The sequence below is a fragment of the Mesitornis unicolor genome, unplaced genomic scaffold, assembly GCF_000695765.1.
Source record: "Mesitornis unicolor isolate BGI_N332 unplaced genomic scaffold, ASM69576v1 scaffold185, whole genome shotgun sequence".
NCBI classification, from domain to species: Eukaryota; Metazoa; Chordata; class Aves; order Mesitornithiformes; family Mesitornithidae; genus Mesitornis; species Mesitornis unicolor.
The window spans coordinates 105,586-129,047 of NW_010186005.1; the positions used below are offsets into that span (position 1 = coordinate 105,586).

Sequence of the window (23,462 nt, forward strand, 5' to 3'; positions counted from 1 at the left end):
CACAGGAGAACAATGATTCATTACATTAGATGCAGCAGAATTAAACGGATATTGCACAATTAGCATTTTATAGAATCACTGGTTGCTTATATTTAATAAAAACAAATCATTAACAAACACTGTATACTTTAGATAAAGCAGGGTAGGGGTTTTTCTTTTATATTACTTCTTTTAATTCAGTCATGTGCTTTACTGTATTTTTGGCTTGTTACTTGTTGCCTAATTTTGTGAACTGTCATGCACTGTAAATGCATGCTGTAAGGTGGGAAAGGGATAAGGGGAAAATCTTAAGGGGAAAATCTCAGGTACATTTCTACAAGATCAAATCAGCAAATGGTCCCTTGACTGCCACTTTATAATGATCACCTGAAAGAATTATATTTTTTTGGTGGAAATGTTGGGCATAAAGACCAAAGGATAGCAAGTTTCCATTACCTCAATTGTTTCAGCCTAATTGGTATGGATAACACCATTTTACTGTATAAATCCTTGGATGTTTTTCTAGGTCCAAAGCAGAAGAGTGGACGTGAAATTTAGCTATGGTAGCTGCCAGTCAGTTACTTACAGCTCTGCAATCAGCAGGTCCACAGAGCTCTGCCTGTGCGGCCACTTTGTGAAATGATGCTGCTCAGCCCTGTGTGGTCATCCTCACAGCCCCATGGAGAGCTGATGTGAAAGGCCTTTTGCCAGTCCCCTAGTCCAGGGAAAAAGTTAGTGAGCAGGTAAAATGGAGTGTAGGAAGTAGGGGATGCAGAGCTTTATTGCAGTTGTCGGAAAGTAATTCTTCTCATTAAACTGAGAAGCCTTTAATTAATGGAAGATGACTGTTGATCACATAGCTTTAAACATAGTTTTCAGTTCAGACGTTCAAGTTCAAATCTGCAGGGATTTGCAAAGGGAGTCTGTCCCTATACCCTTTACTGTCTGTCCCCTAACCCTTTACTGTTACTTTTTCCATCTTTTTCCATGCTGTAGAGTTCTGAGGGCACCAACAGCCCTGCCTCCCCAACATCCTGGGCTTTCCCCACTCTGCCCAAAGCCTGGGACCCCATTTCAGCACCGCAGGGCCATCAGTCCCTGCCCCAGTTATGCCACACCAAGGGAAGTCCCTAGCTGTTGTAGGTGTCTAGACAAGACACTTGAACTTGCCATGGCAGTAATGACAGTATGCAGAGAAATGCTGTTCTCTGTTTTCTACTCATTGCTCTGTCACTTGTTTCAGGAAAGCATAACCTCCTGGTAAAACTAACTGTCATAGTATGCATTTTAGTGTTTATTTACACTTTAAAATGAAGATAGTTAGCATGTATTTTACGGGGTTCTGCACTGGAGTTTTGTTGTGATTTTTCTTTCGAAGAGGATACTTACCTGCTCCAGAAATATAAACCCTCTTGTCAATCAATGTGACTAACATATGTCTGTCAAAGTCAATGATTTCATCAGCTACTGATGCATTTCACAATTGCTAAATCAGATTAATCAAGGTATAGTAGAGGCAAATTTCTTACAGAAATTCTACACCTGGCTGAGCTTTAGCCTTTTTTTCTTTCTTGTAATTCTAGGACTTGAGCCTCCAAAGGACAAAACAATTATACAGGAGGAGCTACGCAAGATCTCCCTGCCTCTCTACAGCATCCTTTCTGCCCTCACTATCCTAGGAATGATAATGGCCAGTGCTTTCTTGTTCTTTAACATCAAAAACAGAAATCAGAAGTAAGACACTCATGTTACTTCTGTCAGTACTTTTTTCATATTTAAATGCCATGTTTTTAGAGTCTGTTGTTTATATATATATATGGAAAATGATAACACTGTGTCAAGATGATATTTTAGAACTATTTATTTGAAATCCCTGTGTAATATATTCACATTGAAACAGGTTGTCTATCTGTTAAGACAGTTTCTTTTATACTGTCCAGAAAGTGCAATTTTCTTTTATTTATAATTGACTGTCTGCTATTAACATTAACCCTAGGTAATTAATCCATAAGTAAAATAAGAGGTCTTTTTACTAAACATTTAAAAACCTGAAATAATGCTAGACTTCATAAAACAGCAAATAGTGTGCATGCCTATAGATTTCATGGATTTCTACAAGAAGGGTTATCTGTTTGCCTGGTTACAAAAAGCTCTTCTTTATTGCTCTAATAGCCTAGCAGTAATCTTTTACTCTTTAATGCACTATCACCTTTTATCCATAGACTAATAAAGATGTCCAGTCCCTACATGAACAACCTTATTATCCTTGGAGGAATGCTTTCCTATGCATCTATTTTTCTTTTTGGTCTTGATGGATCCTTTGTCTCCGAAAAGACATTTGAGACACTTTGCACAGTAAGTAATTCCATATATTCTATTTGAAGATAGTCTTGCAGGAAGCTCTGTGAGAAATGCAAACAGAGAAGTTCAGTAGTTGGATGTCTCATTCCATTTAATCACTAATTCTCTTATTTCTTTCCTGGGTTATTTTCTGGGACCAAATTCTGAAACATACGCAAAGCTATATTATTATTATTATTATTATTACCTTAAACAGAGACACTATTACTACTACTACTACTACTACTATTACTACTATTACTACTATTATTATTGAAAGCTTAAGGTGCATTGGGATTTGGCCTCAGACTAAAAGAATAGATGTACTTTCTTGTTTTGAAATTATATATATGAAGATTTGTTAAAGACTGTGTTTGTGGCATGACAACTAGTAGTACCTGTGTTTTCTTTATAGATTCCTTATTATTTTATACTTCATGACTGCTGCTTGTCCAAGTCTTTTTACTCAATTTTTTTGACTGAATCTCCAAAGACTTCTAATTCCAGACTACACTATAAACTCACACAAGCCTAGATCCATGTAGAATATAATTCAATAATATCATAGAATCGTGGAATCCTAGAATGGTTTGGGTTGGAAGGGACCTTAAAGGTCATCTAGTCCAACCTCCACTAGACCAGGTTGCTCAAAGCCCTGTCCAACCTGGCCTTGAACGCTTCCAGGGAGGGGGTATCCACAGCTTTCCTGGGGAACCTGTGCCAGTGTCTCCCCACCCTCACGGTAAAGAATTTCTTCCTAATATCTAGTCTAAATCTACCCTCTTCCAGTTTAAAAACATTGCCCCTCATTCTATCACTATTTGCCCTTGTAAAAGTCTCTCTCCAGCTTTCCTGTAGGACCCCTTCAGGAATTGAAAGACTGAAATAAGGTCTCCCCAGAGAGTTCTCTTCTCCAGAATGAATAGGCCCGAGTCTCTCAGTCTGTCCTTGTAGAAGAGGTGCTCCAGCCCTCTGATCATCTTCATAGCGCTCCTCTGGACCTGTTCCAGCAGCTCCATGTCTTTCTTATGTTTGGGGCCCCAAAACTGGATGCAGTACTCCAGGTAAGGTCTCACCAGAGCTGATTAGAGGAGCAGAATCACCTCCCTTACCTGCTGGCCACACTTCTTTTGATGCAGCCCAGGATGTGGTTAGCCTTCTGGGCTGGAAGCACACATTGCCAGCTCATGTTGAGTTTTTAATTGACTGACACCCCCAAGTCCTTCTCCTCGGGACTGCTCTCGAGCCATTCTCAGCCCAGCCTGTATTTGTGCTTGGAATTTCCCCTACCCAGGTGCAAGACCTTGCACTTGGCCTTAAACTTGATGAAGTTGGCATGGGCCCACCTCTCCAGCCTGTCCAGGTCCCTCTGGATGGCATCTCTTCCTTCCAGCATGTCAACTGCACCACACAGCTTGGTGTCATCTTCAAACTTGCTGAAGGGTGCACTCAATTCCACTGTCCATGTTGCCGCAAAGATGTTAAACAGTACTGGTCCCAGTACCAATCCCTGGGGAACACCACTCATCACTGGTCTCCATTTGGACATTGAGCCATTGATCACAACTCTCTGACTGCGACCATCTAGCCAATTCCTTATCCAGCAAGTGATCCATCCATCAAATCCACATTTCTCCGGTTTCATGACCAGTATGTCATGAGGGACAGTTCCGAATGCTTTGCACAAGTCCAGGTAGATGATGTCAGTTGCTCTCCCCTTATCCACCGAAGCTGTAACTCCATCATAAAAGGTCACCAGACTGGTGAGACACGATTTGTCCTTGGTGAAGCTGTGTTGGTTACTACTGATCACTGCATCCTTATTCACCCTGTGCCTTAGGAGAGCCTTCAGGAGGCTCTTGCTAGGCGCAGAGGTGAGACTGGTTGGCCATTAGTTTCCTGGGTTTTCCTTTTTCCCCTTTTTGAAAATGGGGGTTATGTTTCCCCTTTCCCAGTCATCAGGAACTCCACCGGACTGCCACGACCTTTCAAATATGATGGATAGCAGCTTGGCAACTTTATCTGCCAGTTCTCTCAGTATCCGCAGATGGATGTTGCTGGGTCCCGTGGACTCGTGCACCTTCAGGTTCTTTAGATGGTCTTGAACCTGATCTTTGCTTGCAGTGGGCAGATCTTCCTTCTCCCGGTGCCTACTTTTGCCTTCTAAGAAAGGAGAAGGAAGAATATCCAGTCTTCCTACAGACAGAATGCAAATTCTCTGTATAGCTAGTAGAAGGGTGCCTCAAAGACTTCAAAAGGATGATCCTGTTCACCTCTCCCAAACTAGTATATAACTTTTTAAATATACAGGGGCCAATAGGAAGTGGAAGATGCCAGCATCCATTTTTCATCCAGCAATTATGTCCTTTTTTGTAAAACAGCTTCTAATGGAGCAGAAGTGTCATTAGGAAGCCAGTTGTTGATGCCAATCCCCATTCTTTTCTTACCCTTTGTCACAGAAGAATCTAGTGGCAGGAGGTGCAAATTTGAGGTCTACTGTCTGCTCAGCCTGGAGAGGCTTGTATTCAGAGCTCCTGACTACACTGCCAATGTAGGCCATTGTATGACTAGGCTACAACCCTCCTCTTGAAGCAGCCAAGCACTGCTGAGCAGAAGGAAAGAAAGTGGGAACCAGAGGTACTTATCAGCTCAGAGCTGTTCTAGGGAACAGATTTCCACCCAGATTTAGCTCTATAAAACTAAATTTAAGTCTTCCTTTAAATGTGAAAGAGCTCAGTCTTAATTCTGAAAAATGAACCATCATCCAAAATCCTGTGCCTCTGAGCTAGAACATTTCTGCTATCTGATTTTTTTTGTAATTTGCTTCTCAAAATGTAACAACTACTCTCATGTTCTAAATGCAACAAAATTTAAGTGAGGACTGCTTTGTTCTGTCTTATCTTACATATTTCTACTTTTATTTTCAATTTGTATCTGTCACATTATGTTAGGTCTGTTTGTCTGTCTGTCATAGAGAGGAAGATCTGGATGGGCACTTGAGTAAGATAACTACTTAACTGACCGAGAAAACAAAGGTGGGGGGTGGGTGGGGAATATACTGTGTTCTTAAAGCCAAATTTTGATTAAGAATTATTGCCACATGCCTTAAACAGAGATTTTTTTTTTTAACTTACTTAGTATCAACAGAGCAGAGTCTGTGAAATTTCTCCAATCTTGGCTTTCCAGATTTTCAGTCCAGTACAGAAGTGTTTCTGACTCTGCTTTTCTGTGCATGGCTACTGATTTATCTTATGAATCCCTGCTCTGTCAGCAATTACTATTACACTCATAAATGCAATAAACCCTTCAGAAGCAATCAATCAGGAATTTTTTTTCTAACCTCCTGCCCATTAAAGCAATTCTTATAAAATTTCCTCCCCTATAATTTTTTTTCAGTGGAGTAACTTATGCTTCTCTGATAAATCATATTAACATGGCTACCATTGACTGTGGCAATGCACCTTCCTTGTGTCTAGAAAGCTCTGAATTAATGCTGGGAAATTCATAAATATGGGAGACGAACTCACTTTTCTGTTCAGTAACTTGAGTCTCTCTTCCTTTCTCCCCAAAACATCCACTAAGTGCTCGGTACAGCATGTTCATATAGCTTCATGTAATGAACATCCCTATTTCCATATGAGTAATATGCTTAGCGGTTTCATAAGGACTACTTACAGATACCAGTTCTTATAGGATCAGGACAGTACAAATCTCTTTTGATCATTCATTTCCCTGGAAATGCATTATTTTGACTACCCATTCTAGCCATATTAGAGGTTAGTCTGACATTCTCGTTTTACGCAAGGCTGTGGCTGTGTCTTTCAAAGAATCAGCTACAATGGAGAGTGATCAGAAAAAGCCATTGAGCCAAAAACATGTGGGTATATCAGCTACATCTCAGACACAGAGAAGAGCAGTGTCAATGAAGAGTGAGATTTTTTTTTGTAGGGAAGTAAAAATTTTGATTCAGCTTTTATAATCAAATGCAAAACTGAAAGGCTGTCATTAGTGTTATCCCCTCTCCAAGCCAAGTAATCACCCTTTTTGTCTCCTATATTTCAAAAGCAATTAAATCTCACCAGAGTAGCAGTATATGCACAATAGCAAGTGTATTTAATTAGATATGTTACATATAGTCTCTGTTTAATTTTCTGATAATTTTTTGACAACAATTATAGGAGCTCCTTAAATGCTCCTGAGTCTACCCACAAAATTCCGGAAGAATGGTTTCCAAATTGTAGGTATTGCACTCCAAATCTACTGTGTGTGCTTCCTCTATAGCTCAGTGTTTGGAGAGTGAAGTGCTTTGCAATCTCTGGTCTTTCTGACTTTTCTACAACCTACATATACATATGGCATACATCTTATGCTGTAATATTCCAAGGACCCTGAAACATGAACCAAAATTACACCAGTAACACCTGAAAATTTTGAAGGATTTCTGTGATAAGTTGTACCACCATTTTTTGCTCTGTAAGATGCTGGTTGTAGGAGGATGTGGTATATAAGTCAACATGCTGAAACACAGAACCAAGTGTTAAATGTATTTGAGAGTCAACAAAGCACTTTAAACATATGGTCATATAATTTGTTGACTAGGTGTATTATATAAGTCTTTGAAATTATATAGTGTTGACTCTCTGCTAGAGCAGATAATTGATTCCCAGACTAACTCATTTTTATCTTGGTATGCCCATTTTCTATGGAAAAGTAATCAAGTATATTTAAATACATAACAATTTGTGTGTTTATGGTAAGAATCTATAATACTAAATGTAGAATTATTTGTTCCATGTAAGAATTTTAGGTTTGATGCCATATTCTAGAACTCCAATTACATGGAATTAAAACTATCCAAAGGTGTGAATTCAGTGTATTAAAGAACTGTTAGATAATGTCTTAGTTAATAGCAACTTTATTGGTTGTACAGAAAAAGGAAAAGCAATACAGTATTTCATTAAATGTATATGTATGCCAAAGTAGAAAGTGCTTCAGATAGGAGGGAGAGAGAGAGAGAGAAGGAGAATGATCTATCTTTGTTTTTAATCTCAGAATTACCATGGTATCATAGCAAAAAGAAGTTAGAAGTAAGGGTGTGAAACGAGATGTGATGCCAACTGGAAAAATGCAAGCAAGTGGAAAAATAATTGAAAGCATTCATTATATGGAAGAGAGAGAGACTCAAAATTAGTAATGCCAGTGACATATTCTATGAATAGAGTTTAAGCTGACATACTAAATAGAGATACTTAAAATAGAAAGAATATTAGATATGATCATAACGTTTAGTCTTCTGTAATACATCCTACTGAGAATTTAATGCTTTACATTTAAGACGAGTAATGTCTTTGCAAGTTGGAACTGCTATGGGATGAAAGACTATTATGGCCTAAGAAGGAGCTCAGCCTCTTCTTCTCTGTTATGCATCTCCCTGAAGTAGGTAAATAAAATGATGTTCATATTGCCTGGATAGAAATTATTAGATTGGGGCTGAAAAGAAGATTGTTTTAAGTACTCCAGGTTGCAGTAAAATGCCCATACTCTCCACCCAGGATGATCTGATGTACTAGGTAGTAGTAAACTGAACAGCTCTGCTTCTCAGTCCTGGTACTCATGACATGTAGCAGCACTTTCTCCTGGACAGTGTGCTGCACTACATCATCGAAGTGATAGGGAAGGAGCATAGTTTGGAATAGTTCAATATAAGATTTACGCTGTTCTGGGAGATATCTGTAATTGTCTTCCTGTTTCCTTTACACTCTAGAGTTCTGCAAAGGTGTTACATCAAAGATAAGAGAATCTAAGTCTTGCAATTTGCACAGTCATTAAAATTAATCCTGTTTTGTCTTGTTTATCTCATTAATTAGCGTAATTGATATGAATTGCCAAAATGAGGCAGATATGTGATTTCTGGTGATCTCACTGAGCCCTGTCAGTGTTTTGCCTTGGATAAAGTAAACAGAGCACATGAAGGTTTTTGCACACCTGTGGTGTCCAGTGGTGCCCTCATCCATCCCATGTTGTACTCAGGCTTTCAGATTTCAGTCAGTTGCTCTCAGCCATGATGTATGCGTTTGGAAGCAGGCTGTGTATGAAAGAGGGAACCAAACTGTGAGGTGGGGTGGAGAGACAGAAAGAGAGAAGGAAAAAGTAGAGACACCACTGATAAAGTCCAGCTACCTACTGCAGTGTGTGTGACTATCCAGACTTTGTGTTTTTCTCAGTCGGACATTCTAAGAATATGTACGTTTATGGCAACAGTAGATATTATAGACCTTATCTTCTCAAAGGTGTACTTTAAAATGTGACTTTTAAATTCATCCAGATCTTCAGAGGCATTTAGGGTTTTTCAGCTAATATTATTCTTAGTTACAAATCATGAATGCTTCTGACCCTGTGTAGCAATGTGAAAGGCAGGTTTTGTTCTTTTCTACTAATTTTTCATACTCTTATGTCTGCCCCACTGAGAGAACAGCTAGGCAAGGTGGAACTCTATGGTCCATATTGCACCATTTATTGGGAAACCCTGAATGTGCGCAAGGTGAGGATTGCAGGGTGGTATGGGAGTGGAGAGACATTGTGAAAACCACATCAGAGACTGAGAGACTGCAGTGAGGAACAAGGAGGAAAAGCCAGGTGTGAGAGGTTATGGAATGGGTTCCTAGGGATGGGGACAGACTGCAGGGTGAGGGAAGTGCTGGGCAATTTGCTAAAACTCCCTGTTAATAAATCTCAGCTTAACCACTTTTGAGGGAACTGACTGAAAGGGAAATGTATGCGCAATGCTGCCTCAAAGCTGTGGCTGTCTCGGTGTGCTGTGGGCAAGAGCCACTTGAACTAGACTCTGTGCTACCAAATAGCATCTAGCCTTGATATTTGGTTAGTAGTTGATGATGTACTCCGTATTCATGCCCTTTATGCTCTTCAGGCACTGTCATAGATGATGGAGGCTTTTTCCTCCCTTTGGACTTTATATTTGCTTAATTATTTTCCTCAAATTGTTTAATTTTAGCCAGGAATTAAAAAAGCAACAGGTAGACAGTCAGCTCCTACTGAACTGCAAAAGGATTTGGACCTCTAATCCATTTCTTTGTCTCTGAAAACCGTAGCCTTTGTTTGTATTTGTAGTCTGGCCTTTTTAATTTTGCATGTATTCTTTAGTTTATTTCCTACTTAATTGTTTAGCTGTTAATTTTAATCTCCCTTCTCTGTATAATCATTTCCATAATTGTCGTTACTGTCTTTCAGTCTGAGACTGATCTCACTCCTATTTAATTCAAAGGAAATTCTGTTACTGAGTTTAACATGAGCCTGATCAGCTTCTATTTTAGTAAATGACATTTTCTTGAGGGAAAAAAAAAAGTAGAGACAAAAGTTACAAGGCTGAATAGATCCTTGAGACAAAATTATTTTATATGCTGAAGCAAATACACCTCAACCTTCCCAGAGGTTTATTAAGGTAGTATTTTTAGAACAGTTTGCCTGTCCTTCAGTAGGACTACAACCAGATTTTAAAGACCTCTTACAGAATCAGGAGCAATTTAAATATTTTACACTAGCCATGGATTAATGCTAAAAAATGGTCAGAAATATATTCAGAAATCACTACAGAAGATCTCACAGCATGTGAGGAACCACTGCACTTAATTTATGTGAAAACAGCAGGATTCAATTCTCTAATGTTATTGCCACTTATGTTTTACAAGGACTGTGCTGGTGCCACACAAATTCTAAAGAATGAGCTAAAAGTCATAAGCATATGTCAAAAAATGTTTGATGTAAATGAGAAAAGTGTAATTCAAATCAATGAAATCATTTTTTGGGATCTGCCTGTGCTCACACTGGGGGTTTTGCCATGGTTAATAGAAGCAGGACCAAGCCCCAGTGAAAACTTGTTGAAATGACACACTTTTGTTCATCATAATTATCCTTGATGTCCCCAGTTTGCCAAGAAAAATAGAAGGTGCTTAATTTTCAACTCATGAGTAGTCCACAGAAATCAACAGAATTGTATACTTGAAGATACTTGCGCTCTCCGGGACTAAAACCCCAGCATGTTTTATTCTCGTGTTTGTCACTTTTAAGTGCCTAAGTCTAATACTAAGATGCCACCAAGCTGCTCAACACTAATGCTCAGCTGCAGCCGAACCCTGTGGGCACTAAAGCTTCCAACCAGGTTCATGTGCAAAACTGGCTAATTATTGCTATTCCCAAAATTAATCAGTCTGAGTGGCATCAACTAAACTGGAGAGAGTCTGGAGTGTCACGTCCTATGAAGGAAAGATTTGAAAGTTGGGTTGCTTTTAGTAAAAGGAAACCTTTATAATTAAAATATTAGTAAAAATGATGCTTTCAAGAATCTTATATCTGAGTAATTCCTCTGCAGGAACATAATCTAAATGTTTTGCTAATTGAATAAGTAATTGGCAAAGAATCAAGCTGTTTCACTATACCATTCAAATAATTCTTATCAAAAAATAAAAGTCACCTGGACAGGTGATAAGTTTGTAGCTTTTAATGCAACACAAGGAAGTTCTTTGTGCTGATATTTTGTTTTCTTTATTCTTCATTCCAGTCATTAAACCTGTCTTCTTGTTATTTGTTTGATATCGGCAAACTGGATTATAGCAAATTTAAAGCTGAAACAAACAAACAAAAAAGAATGTATAGTATATTCCGTTCAGAAGGTTGTTCCATTTTTTTTTCTTTCATCTTAACAGAGGAGTAAAATACATTACTTTCTTGATACACTGCATTTAAAATTTTTATTATTAGTTTAATGAGCTAAATACATTCCTAAGAATTCCTTGTCAGTACATGACTGTGTGGTCTTCTAAATGCAAATGCAGTGGTGGTCAAATATGGGAAGATAATGGAACTTCTTCAAAAGGGAAACATTTTACTTTTCATCAGTTCAGTCTATTTTCCAAGATAACATTTTATAATTTTATGTAGATACGTAATTTCATTAAAATAAATTATTTAAAATAAATTCAAATACTATTGTTTATCTGAAAGTCAGCAGCACCTGAAATAGTGGTTTTTGTTTGTAAGCTTCATTCTTAGAGTAAAGTGTGCAAACAAGGAGAGACTTTAACTTCTTTGTTCAGGATGTTTCTGGTGCTTTCACCACTTACTAATTTCCCCTCACTAACTCATTGTGCACAATTAGATGGCTTCCTTTATTAACAATGAGTTGTAATATCAAATAACTTTGTAGCTCTGTTACATAGATATATAAATAGTAACCACTTCACCATTCACATAACAAGATGATGGGAAAGGTGCAGATGGATTTGTGTGAAGATATCAAATAGCGGCATTCAAAACGTAGACTAGCCAGCTAAAGCTCAAGGTTGAGAGGAAATATGATTCAAATGGAAGTAACTTTATATAGGGCTGTTAAGCTATCACTGCTTATTATACGACAGAAGAATGGTCTTACTTAAAAGAAATAAAGATCTTTAGCATGTTATGGATAGTTTTAAAATGGAGAGTTTCTATTGCAAAGGGAACTAAAACAGAAATGCTCATACAAAGTATAATGAGCATCTTGTTCATAAAAGCAGTGACTCCTTAGCCAAGCCTTACAACACTCATTTAAATATTAATATTTGACAAAAGTGGATTTTTGTTTGTTTTAAATAAACATAATATCTCTTCTGAGTCTTGAAAATGAGCCAGAACAGTCTGTTTCTTTGTGGAGATGCTTTCAGTGTTTGGTGGTTGTCAACTGTGTTATCCACTAAATAAATGATTTCTAGCTTTTTCAGTTATCACAAGTAATGCACCTGTAAGAGCTTCTATTGAGTAATTTATTATAAAGCACAAATTCCAATCATGGGTGCACACATACTATTTTCAGAAATAGACTCTAAACCAAAATAGTAGGAAGTATAAAGAAAAGAGAACTAGGAAACTGCATTTTTGCATTTGCATAGCCATACTTGATTGTTGTATACCAAACAATATTATCTCCTGTGACACTTGCGAGTTGTCTTTGAGTGATAGAAAACAGAAATATTGTAGGAGATACTCAATTGGTCAAAGCTTATTCATAAAAAGAAGTAACCAAGGAATATAAGCAAATCATTGAAGGTATATCTACAATTCAGTGAAGACATGAGGAAATTTATGGTGACCTAACCTTTTAAGAAAGAGAGAAACAGTAGCTATTCTTACAAATTACCCTTCTGTAGGATCATGGGAATGTTTTCAGGTTTTGAGTCTAGTTTGGAGGAGGGATTTAAATGCAAGTTTCCTGTCTATGAAGGAAGTGTCTTTCCTACTCGTTTGGTGGGTACTGGGGGGAGTGCAATCTTCCTCAGCGCCTTCTGTCAAGACGCACCATTAAAAACTTCCAACATGAGAGAATTACTGGTTAATTGTATAACATCGTGGTCATGTTCTCCAATTATTGGTATTATTTTTATCATGTTCTTTCAAATGAGTGGTATTTGGAAGTATAATACATTTAAGAATGAATTTCAGAGACTTTTGCAGTTTTGTTTTTTTTCTTCACTGGCAACATTAATGAATTATAGCAGACAAATCTGAGGTCATTTTCTTCAAAATTAAAAATTTATTTTGATCTGAAACCATCTCATTCTTAGCAACAGCGATCTCATTTTGACAAAATCTCCTGGTATGTTTAAGCTAGAATGTTTCGGAAATAGCCAAGAGTTATATTATTCTAATTTGCACAGTCTAGATAAGGAATACAGAAAACCTTTTGAACCAAACATGCTAGAAACAACATTTTTCTGAATATCGGGTTAGAAACATATTATGAGCATAATTGAATTTATTACCATTCCCAAGAGGCAATTACTGTTTCAGTGAGAACAAAACAGTCTTATTAGAGACTTGAAAATACCATGTATCTGTTTGCCAAATATATCACTAAACTGTACACAAAAGAGCTGAATACTTATTAATAACAGCAAAAAGATTGAATGCTAAGTATGGATATCTCAGCTCAATTGATGTGAAGTCAAAGTAACTGGCTGATGTGAACATGTTTATATCAAACTTATTCTTGAAGTCGCTCAAAGTTGATCTAACTGTGGTTTTACTGAAGTTATTAGCATAATGTATGATAATGGTAACAAGCGAAGACTTGAAAAAATATTTAAGTTAAAAATAATACTTTGCTGACCTATATGTCTGTTCCTTTTTTCTTTTTGATTACGGGTTTCTTTTTCAATTCCACATTCAAGAATGTCACAAAGTGGCAAAATTAACTTGGTTTGAATCTAATCACAGTTGGTTTACTGGTTATATTAATAGCAGGATTAACCAGCAGTCAGTGAACTCTACATGCAGGGTCAATATTAGCAATGCAACAGATAAACCACAACATTAGACGCTAATTAAATGTTAATATATACATACAAATATCTAAATGGTCTTCTATATGTAATCCCAATATTTTGTCATAAACACGCATACTGAGTTACAGGCAGACACCTCCCACTCACAGGATGCATGGGTTTCCAGCACACCCTTTTTTCTGGACGTGCAGGTTCCCTATACACACCCATCCCGTAGGAGGTGTGGGCTCCCTACCTTTGTGTGTATCTTTGCAAGTTGGTCATGCCCACGCCAGTGAGACAGCACCCCCCAAGTTCACGTTTGCATACTCAAGGTGCGTGTCCCTGCATGGTGCACAGTGTTACCAGGTTTTGGGTGTATGCCCTCTCAGGCAGTTTTGGGTGGACAGCTGCATACACTCTTTGCCAAGAGCCAAGGTGCCTGTTCCGTGTGTACTTTATTTTAAGAAACTGTAATCATTTTATGCCTCTTACTGCTTTACCAATATTTTTTGAGTGAGCATATATTTTCTTTTTCCTTTTCTGCCTTGATACCCAGTCACTAATGCTTACTAAAAAATTATAATTTCTGTTCAATGGACAATTTGGGGGAAAAATTACATTTTGGATACAAAAATGGAAATTCTGAAGATGTTTGGAAAGGCAAAAAGTAGATATCATGTATTTAAAAATGAAACACTTAGATTATTCCTAATATTGATCTTAGTTCCCAAGTTTTTAATCTTACTACAACACCTAGTTTCTCATCATGTCCTTAAGTTACAAATTAAAAGTCCCAAACTGTCCAGAAGTCAGATGTGAATCAGGTTAGTTTCCAATGGAAAAAAATTGCTTTAGGTTATCTAAAGATTTTTTTTCAAAATCCTTTCTCAGAATGTCCTGTTTTCCACAAATAAGATTTTTTATAATATCATAAAAACAGCTCTGGATGCATAGTCCAAAAGGCCAAAAGAAGGCTTCTTTCCTAGCTTTAACCTCCCTTTCTTTAGCCATTGTCTCACCCCTGGATTTTCCATTTGCAATGTGCAGTGTGTTTTATTTTTGCTTTCTTGTTCACACTTGTGCAGTCTCTCTCTTTGACAGCTGGCCCAGGTGGGGCTTCTAGAGGGAGGAGGAGATTGTTTCCCCTTAGGATTTCTTAGACTCTCAGGTGCTGCGTAAACTTCCAGCTCCCTGCTGTGCCTTTTTGCATGGTCTTCCACCTGCTATGCTCTGTAGTCTCCAGTCCCACTTTGGGGAAGAAAGCAGTGTGTCCAGGGCAGACAACCTTTCAGTCAGATGGACCTCCAGGGTAACAAAAAGAGAAACTTCCAAGGAATTAGAGGGGGCTGTGCAGAGCTTACAACAACTCTGAACGCCCTAGGCTTAGCTGAAACCAAAGCAAGGACCTACCTACAAGGATGCTATGGGCAAGCAGGAAATTGCATAAAAAGCTCTTGTAATTTTTGTTCTGTCCTCCCTGGTAGCTGTGGCCAGCTCAGAGTCCCATTATGCCATAGTTCTGTGTAAGCTCACCATCTCTTTTTTCTTTGACCCATGTTGGAGGTATTATCTTTGACTTGGGTCTTGTCTCTGAGGCCTGCCCACCAAGGCTGTGTTCCTGTCTTGCCATATTTCCCTGTAAAATAATGTTAAGGTCAGGTTTTCTTATCTTTCAAAAATGCTCAGGGTCTGCTTTAAGTGATGCATACCTCACATAGTACAATTTCCTCTTAATTAGTCTGAATAACATATCTAATCCTCTGTTAATTTCTGTTCAAAATGTTGCTGTCAATATTAGTTCCCTGGGTAGTTTTTATAGTCTCAGTCTCTTGCTTTCCTCCACTAGTTCCCTCATCTGCCTGTACAGAACACAATAGAAGTGAAAAGAATGCGCAATATTGCAACTGTGTTGTGTTTTTATATATGGAAGGGATTGTTAATTTGGCACTCGGATTTATTACACTTGGAGAGGGAATGGAGGGAGAAGGAAAAAAGCAATGAATGAGACAATTCTGAAATGTCAGCATTTTTATGAAGTTCCTTGACTATTTTTTTCTCAAGGTCTTGAGGAAAAAATTGGCTGAAATTATGATATCCACATTTTCTACTGGAAATTAAATGACTTTGTCTTCTTTTATATACATATATATATTTTTAGGTGCGAACATGGATTCTTACAGTGGGATACACAACTGCATTTGGAGCAATGTTTGCAAAAACGTGGAGAGTTCATGCAATTTTCAAAAATGTAAAAATGAAGAAAAAGGTGAGGGGAAGTAAACTCTTTTCTTGTTGCTCGGTTAATATAATTTTCTAACTATTTTACTACCTTTCCTGAATGGCCATACTTGAGCTGACTGTTCATGTGTTCAAAGATCCTGAATATCAGACCATTCAGGACCACTGGGGCTTTCTTGGTCTCATTTTTAGTCTCTGAGAGTTGGAGTCGAGCAGGAGCCCTTCAGTCTTTTTAATGAGAGATGGACTGTGGAGATGGCTGTAAGCTTTCAAAGTGAATTTTAATTCTCACTCTTATTTAGCATGATATTTCAGCATCCAGAGGTCTCCTTCTGGTAGATTCGCAGCTGTTATGAAATGTTTTCTGTATATGTCTGTTTGGCATACAGGTATTATACAAGTTTCTGATGGGTTGGTAGGATGAGGCGATAGTGCTGCTTATACAGCTTTCTGTTTCTAATTTTGATTGAAATTGCATAAACTTACCCTAAGGCTGATCAGAATTGAACCGCAGAAGTTGTCTCCAGCATTTTTGGTACAGAACATTTTCTGTAAACAATTAAGCTTAGTTTAGGAATAATACAAAACTTCATGTTTGTACTGTTCATTTGATATTTTTCCCACGGAACTTCTTTTTGCACATGAATTGCTTTTAATCAGATGGTTTTATTTAAAACTGGGAAATATCGTGAATACAAATAGTTTTGATGGAAAAAATATTAAGAGAAATGTGCATGAAACAGAGAGGAAAAAATAATATTATTATAGAGTGAGAAGTAGTGCCAAATTCCTATACGCAGTGGAATGGATTTATTCTAATAAGTGATAAAGAGTTATTTATACCCAAAATAAATAGAACGATATTCCAAAGCCTCATCAGATTCCTCTGGGTTTTTTTTCCCTCTGTGTGTGCTCATGGAAGAGCTGTATTTTCTTTTTTGTTGTTGTTGTTGGAATTATGTTATTGTTTCTACAGTTGCAACATGTAAGGAGTTGCTGTCACCAAAAGATACACCTAATCCTGAAAAGGTTTGGCTTTAGATAGACAGAGAGAGCGAGCTGACTCAGTTTCTGAGAGCATTTATGTCTTAGGGCCTTCATAGAATCATAAAATCATAGAATGTGTTGGGTTCGAAGGGAACTTTAAAGATTATCTAGTCCAACCTGCAGTGAGCAGGGACAATGTTACTAGATCAGGTTGCTCAGAGCCCCATCAAACCTGACCTTAAATGTCTCCAGGGATGGGACCTTCACCGCCTCTCTGGGCAATCTGTTCCAGTGATCTACTACCCTCATATTGAAGAACTTTTTCCAAATATCCAACCTGAATCTACCCTTTTCTAGTTTAAAACCACTATCCCTCATCCTATTGCTACATGCCCTTGCAAACAGTTCTTCCCCAGGAAGGAGAAGTATTGAGGAAGTACATGCCATGGCTGGAGCTGCACCTAGCACTCTGGAACCTCAACAACACAACCACCTAGCCCTTCCCTCTGCTATTTGGTCATGTCAGGTTTGTTTAAATATTTGTTAATTAAATCCCAAATATTCATTCAGTGTAAAAAATAATGAAGACTAAATGAGAAATACCTTTAAATGAAGTAAAATTTTAAGGAATTTCTGTACCAGAAATGGCATACTCTGAATGGAGGAAAGTGGAGACCACCCTTTCTGCACCTGTGCAAAGAGCCCAGTATAATATATCAGTTTGTACTATCAGAGTCTATTATATATTTTTCAAGAATCTTAGACTTCCTGTATTAAAGACTTTTCACTCAAAACTGAGCCAGTATTTTACCTTCTTGAAAAATGAAATTTTATATTGCAAAGATGTTTTCATATATATTGGTACAAATCTTTGTAAATTAGTGAAGTTACACAAAATAACACCAGTGTAACATATGAAAGCATTTACTGAATAACTTATATTATACTGAGAATTTTATAATTTCTGCAGTACATACTACTTCAAATAGGAATGAACAGGGACTTCAATGGATTGTCACTAAGTATTTGCTTTTTTTGGTTTTTTTTAGAAAACTTTTCATTTTAGAACTTCAAGTTGCTACTCAATATTAAATTTCATTATCTGTTAATTAAGCATAATCCTCAAATTTTATATAGTGCCTGTTCTTCAACAGACCCATCAAAGACTGCAAACTGCAATTGTTTATTCACAACTGGATGTTATAAGTGGTTTAAGATAAGTTAAAAAGACACTGACCAATATAAGGGAGATAAACTCTCAGACATCTGGATGCTGACCAATGAGATGCTTCGCTCTGAGTGATACAGGAAACATCAAAGCTATTAGCACACCTTATTCAATACTCTGGAATTAAGTAAATTATGCATTTTGTTCTGTAAACTTTAAATAATTACTTTTGCACAGAATTATCTTGGTTTGCTTTATCTGGCTAGCCCATTCCAGAACACAAACGTGAATCGTAAAAGACAATAGTTTACTTAATGCAAAACAAATTAACTATCCATGACAATTGTTTACTAGTCATATATTTTCTGTCTTTAATTTGCTAGGATAGATAAAACTCGTTTTAAGAGCTGATTAAAAAAACATGGCATTCTTTACTTATGTTTTAAGGACAATTCATTTTTCAATAGATGTAGTTTACAGACAAAGCATTTTGTATCTATGGAAGAATACACAATTTTCACAACAATATCTAAAGTGATAAATAAACAAAGGTAGTACTGCATGAAAAAAACCCCCCACATTTATTTATTTATTTGTTTGTTTATTTATTTATTTATTTATCTGTGCCATGACACAGCAGAGCATTTCAATATGAGGAGTACAGATTTTCAAAATTATTTAAGTACCGTGGATCCTATCGATCTGTGGTTGCTTCAGTTTCCACCTGCACCTGACAGTAAAATCTGACATTTAGGTAAACCGCTTTTGCCTGTCATCCTGGATATTTTAATCAGTAAAATTTTCCAAACGGTGAAATAATATTTGTTCATTCATTTAATGGAAGTGACTATTAAGTGAGAGAAGAATATAATAAGTGAATCTATCTTCATCAGATAGGGCAAGCTTGAGTCTAGACTTTTACTGGAAACCTGTCTTAATTGTACACCATGACTTTGTGAAGAGATCAATGGATTTCTCTCTCCTTGTGAGAAAATGTATACAATTTTAAATGATAATACATCAGAGCTCCATTTTAGTACAGTGGAGAGTGAAACTAAAGTAGGATGTCTTCAACTAGGTGAAGATTTTTGTTAACTTCTGCTTATAAACCCCTCACAATTCTCTTATTTTCACCCATTTATGCATCTGGTTCATTGTTACAGGAAACAAATACGCAATAAAATTCAGAATACACTCCTTCTGCTATCAAGCTTCTAACTGACAAATTTTGCAAGATCCCCAGAGCTATGTTGCCATCTTTGATCTTGCTAAGGCTCAAAGGAAACAAATTAAAAATGTATTAATTTTAGTTAGATCTGAAACAGAGGGGTGCAAGGGAATCAATTTTTGTCAAATGGAAATTACAAAATCAGTAGGGGGAAATAAATTACTTTTGATTTTTAAAGAGGTTAGTAGAGATAATGGAAAGTAGAATAGAATTAGTATTAAAAATAACTGTTAACACTTATAATTGAGGTGCAATACTGGTTTTGATATGTCTCCTTTCTGTTGGCTTGGGCAGAATATCTTCTGCCCAGTGAGAGGTGGGGACTGCTTTTGTGTTTTCTTTGCCAGCAGAGGACTGGCAGTGGATAAGAGGAGAGAGAGGAGAATATAAGTGTCAGGAGAGCATGTGGTGTCCTGGGGAAGTTTTAGCATTTGAAGATATCAGGCTCTCTGGTAAGATTTACAAGTTCGTGAAGCTGTCTATTTTAATGGGAACTTCATTGTCTTAGGTTTTAGGGGCATTAATGCAGTCCTGCTTAGTGTCTGCTCCTGTGCAACTACAGTGTGCCAAATACAGACCATTCACTTTTGACAAATATCAGAACAGTAACAAGTTTAAAGCAGTGGTTTTAAAAGCCTCTGGAAGCTTTACATATTCCGCTCCTAAGAAGACAAATATTTGACCACTTGTGGGTGAATACAATCAAACACGATGATCTGGATCACAATTTTGCTTGCTGCAGATCATACAATACTTCTCGGTTGATGTTGCTACTATCATAGTAACAACCCATAACATATCTTACTCATAACAAAGTACATTCTAGCTCTGTCTATTCGTACTTAATCCTTTAACTATGACATCAGGGGAAGGATGCTTTACGATTAATTTCACTGAAAATATTGTCAATGTACTCAATTATTACTACCACTGTAGACTTCTGGGTGGCATATGTCGTTATGTTGAAAATGTTGTTACAAGATAAATACAGAATATAATTGCACAAGGAGATGTATAACAGCATTTTTTCTTAAGATTCTGCTGCTATAACTTTGTCAACATTATTCTACTCATTGATTATATTTCCTTTGTTCTTTAATTTACTCTGTGATTGTAGACTTCCCACAGATGAGAAAGAGTTAAAGAGCTTAACAAATATTGAAAAAAGATATTGGTACTATCCCGGGGTTAGAAAGCTACAACCAACCACAACAGAGAAAATACGACTTACCAGTCCAACTTGACTTAGCTATGCCTGTCAGGCTGTAGCCTGGCAAACTTATTTTCTTACATTCAGCCTACTAAGTCCTTAAAAGACTTCTGAAGAGAGCTGTGGTCTTCATGCATGGCAAAGGCTGATAGGAGATTGTACAGCCTGTTTTGTTGATAGTAACATGGGGAAGGGAGGCTGGCACTTCAAGAGAACCATGGGGCCAAGAGGTAGGGAAGAGGCTGCAAATGAGAAATCGGGTTAGCTGTTAAGGGCTTCAGAGGGAACAGGAGCCTCTCCAGATAAAAATAATAGGCAAAAGCTTGGAATTATAGACTGGGAGAAGAAGTTGAGGAGGGAGACCTAATTTGGATAAGAATTCTCGGAGTTAAAGTAAGATTGTAATCAAGCAAAGAGGTGAGTGGGGCATGGAGGGCCGTGGGAAGTGATCAAGAAAGCTGCATATGCTGGAACGTAGAGCCCAAGTTTGAAATTCAAGTGGCAAACCCCAGTTGAGGACCTAGGTTTGGTTTAAAGTTAGATTAAGATTGAAATTTAGAGGCAGGATGGCAGGCCTGAAAATAGAGACATAGACTGGGAAAGGATCATAGGAGTGGAAAAGGAATAAGAGGCCAGAAAAAGTTGAAATTAGAATTGACTGAAATGATTGCATAGAAGTGTGGACAAAACATAAAAACTGGACACAGGATTTTAGGGTTTCACTGGGGTTTTTTTCTATTACTATGTATCTGTAAAACCTATAGGCAAAATATGTGCCTTGTCTTCCTGTTATGCTGTTGTACAGCTCATGGTAGCTACTAGTTACTCTTTTAGCTCAAGCTGATGAGGTCTGCAAAGATCCAAAGGTTCCTTTTGCTGATGTGTGCAGCTCTCTATAATTGCATTCTCTTTCTTTTCATTTTTCTTTAAAAATAATGGGCTTGTGAAAATTTTAAAAGGGCTTATGTTGCAGCTAAATTTGTTCCCCATGTGCATTATTAGGACACCAGTGCAGCCTTAGTTTTCTACAGCTTGCCAGTGTCATGGAGCATACACAGTGAGTCTGCTCTGGGCATGCAATAGGACTGTATTATAAAAGAGGCAGTTTTCTATTGCATTCTTTTTCACTTAAACCAGAAAAAAGTACATAATAAAAAGGCAGTAGGAGTTCTGAGAAAGGTGGTCTCATGTATAAAATGGTTAAGTGCCAGCATGATGAAAAATAATTATTTGCCAGAATTGTTTGTTATGCTTTAGAAATCTCGCTGAGCACAATTTTCAGGGGAGGATAGCACTTGTTTTTGAGAAGCAAATTGATTACCTGAGTGAAGCAGAGCAGGAATTCTCAAACTTTTTAGCTTGTTCCCCTCCCACTCAATTTTTTAACACAAATTGGCCAACCCCCTTCCCTAATTCGTGTACTTAATAGTCCATGAACTGAGATGCATGGAAGACTGGCAGGAGTAAGAGACAATCTGTGGGGAGTGGGACATATGGCTTGCTCTGCGCAGACCCTCCAGTCATTGAGGTGGGCAGGGGCTTGCTGTGCGTTCACGTCCCGTGGTAGCAGCTGCAGGGGAGCTGTCAGTACCTGCAACTGTGCAGTGTCCCTGGAGGGAAAAAAAACAGAGACAAGAAAGCAGCTTATGAGCTGATAGTCTGCTGCCTTCCCCTCACAACTTGTCTCTGTTTATTGCTGTCCCAATCCCTCATTTTAAAACCTCTGCAAAAGAAGTTTGTAAGATGATAAACTTCTCTATAGGCTTTTCACCTGTGGAATTTAGAATTTATCACAATCTATAATCTTTCTCACAGAAGTCCTAAAGACATTTTAGACAATATACTCATTAATCATTTAAATTAGTCATTTAAAAATAGATGAAGCAATGTTTTCCAGGTTATTTCGACAGAGGGTTTAGGTCAGAACCTCACAGGCCACATCTTATTTACTCACTTAAATGCCTTTGTAGATGTATTTCTTTTTTTATTATAATAAATATAAATCATATCAGCTAATAATTTATTTCTGTAACTACTGCTATAAAATATTTTTCCAGGTCAGTTTTCAGACAGTAAGTATTTATACTTTTCCAGGACATTTTTTTCAATCTAGTTACAGCTTTTTATGTATATAACAAAAAGCTATATGCTGGATTTCCCCTAGGATACACATGTATTTCACTAAGTATATGTAAGAGATCAGAAGTCTGAGAAGAAGGTCCAAAAATTTATTTTGGGTAACCATATCAACAGTACAACAATCTATTAGGGACCATCTGCTGAAAATGAACCAGCATATGAATACCTAAAGAAATGGAAGAAATGTTCAGCATTATTGTTCAGTCTTTGAGAGTAAGAAAGAAGACAGCAGTTTGAAATTCGCTTATGTTTGGGATTTTTTTTCTTTTTTCATTATGACTATTTACCACTGGACCAAGTAATCCATACTACTTACAGTGCAGTGTAAATTATTCAGGTATGGCTTCATGGGTTATTAATATACAGATATAGTACTTCCTAAAGCGATATAAGTGGAAATCAAATTATTTTATTTTTTCCCAAATAGCTATAACTATAAATTTAAAGTCTAAGGCTTCAAAAATAGTCAGTGTAATCCTGGAATCCGTATTTAGATGTAAAATAAGCATCCTGTTTTTCATAAGAGCTGATCAGCCAAAATGCCAGCCAGGCAACAATAAGAATCACATTTCTAAAATTTACATTCATATAAATATGGATCGGAGAGCTAAATCTGAAGCTCCTGACACAGAAAGAAGTTGAGCTCATGAGCTGAACATCTAGGAGAAAAATCTGCTTTTGAAGTAATTTATGTATGTAAATTTCTGCATGCTACAGTTTGAGAAGGCTAAACCTTAGTAGCAATGAAAACAATAAAAATTCCGTATGAAACATAACTGCTCGTAAATGGTGCTACAACCATAATTTCTATGTATTATAAGGCTAATGGATGACAGAGAAATAAAGAACATGTTGCTA

The 23,462-nt window shown here is 37.2% G+C and overlaps 1 protein-coding gene across 1 annotated transcript in view; it reads left to right on the forward strand.

Moving 5' to 3' along the window:
• The window catches only part of GABBR2 (gamma-aminobutyric acid (GABA) B receptor, 2), a 251,377-nt gene that overhangs the window by 89,049 nt on the left and 138,866 nt on the right, over positions 1 to 23,462 (forward strand). The window contains exons 8-10 of the mRNA XM_010184999.1: positions 1,563 to 1,713; positions 2,202 to 2,334; positions 15,793 to 15,900. Coding sequence (XP_010183301.1) covers positions 1,563 to 1,713; positions 2,202 to 2,334; positions 15,793 to 15,900 — 392 coding nt within the window. The remainder of the gene's footprint in view (positions 1 to 1,562; positions 1,714 to 2,201; positions 2,335 to 15,792; positions 15,901 to 23,462) is intronic.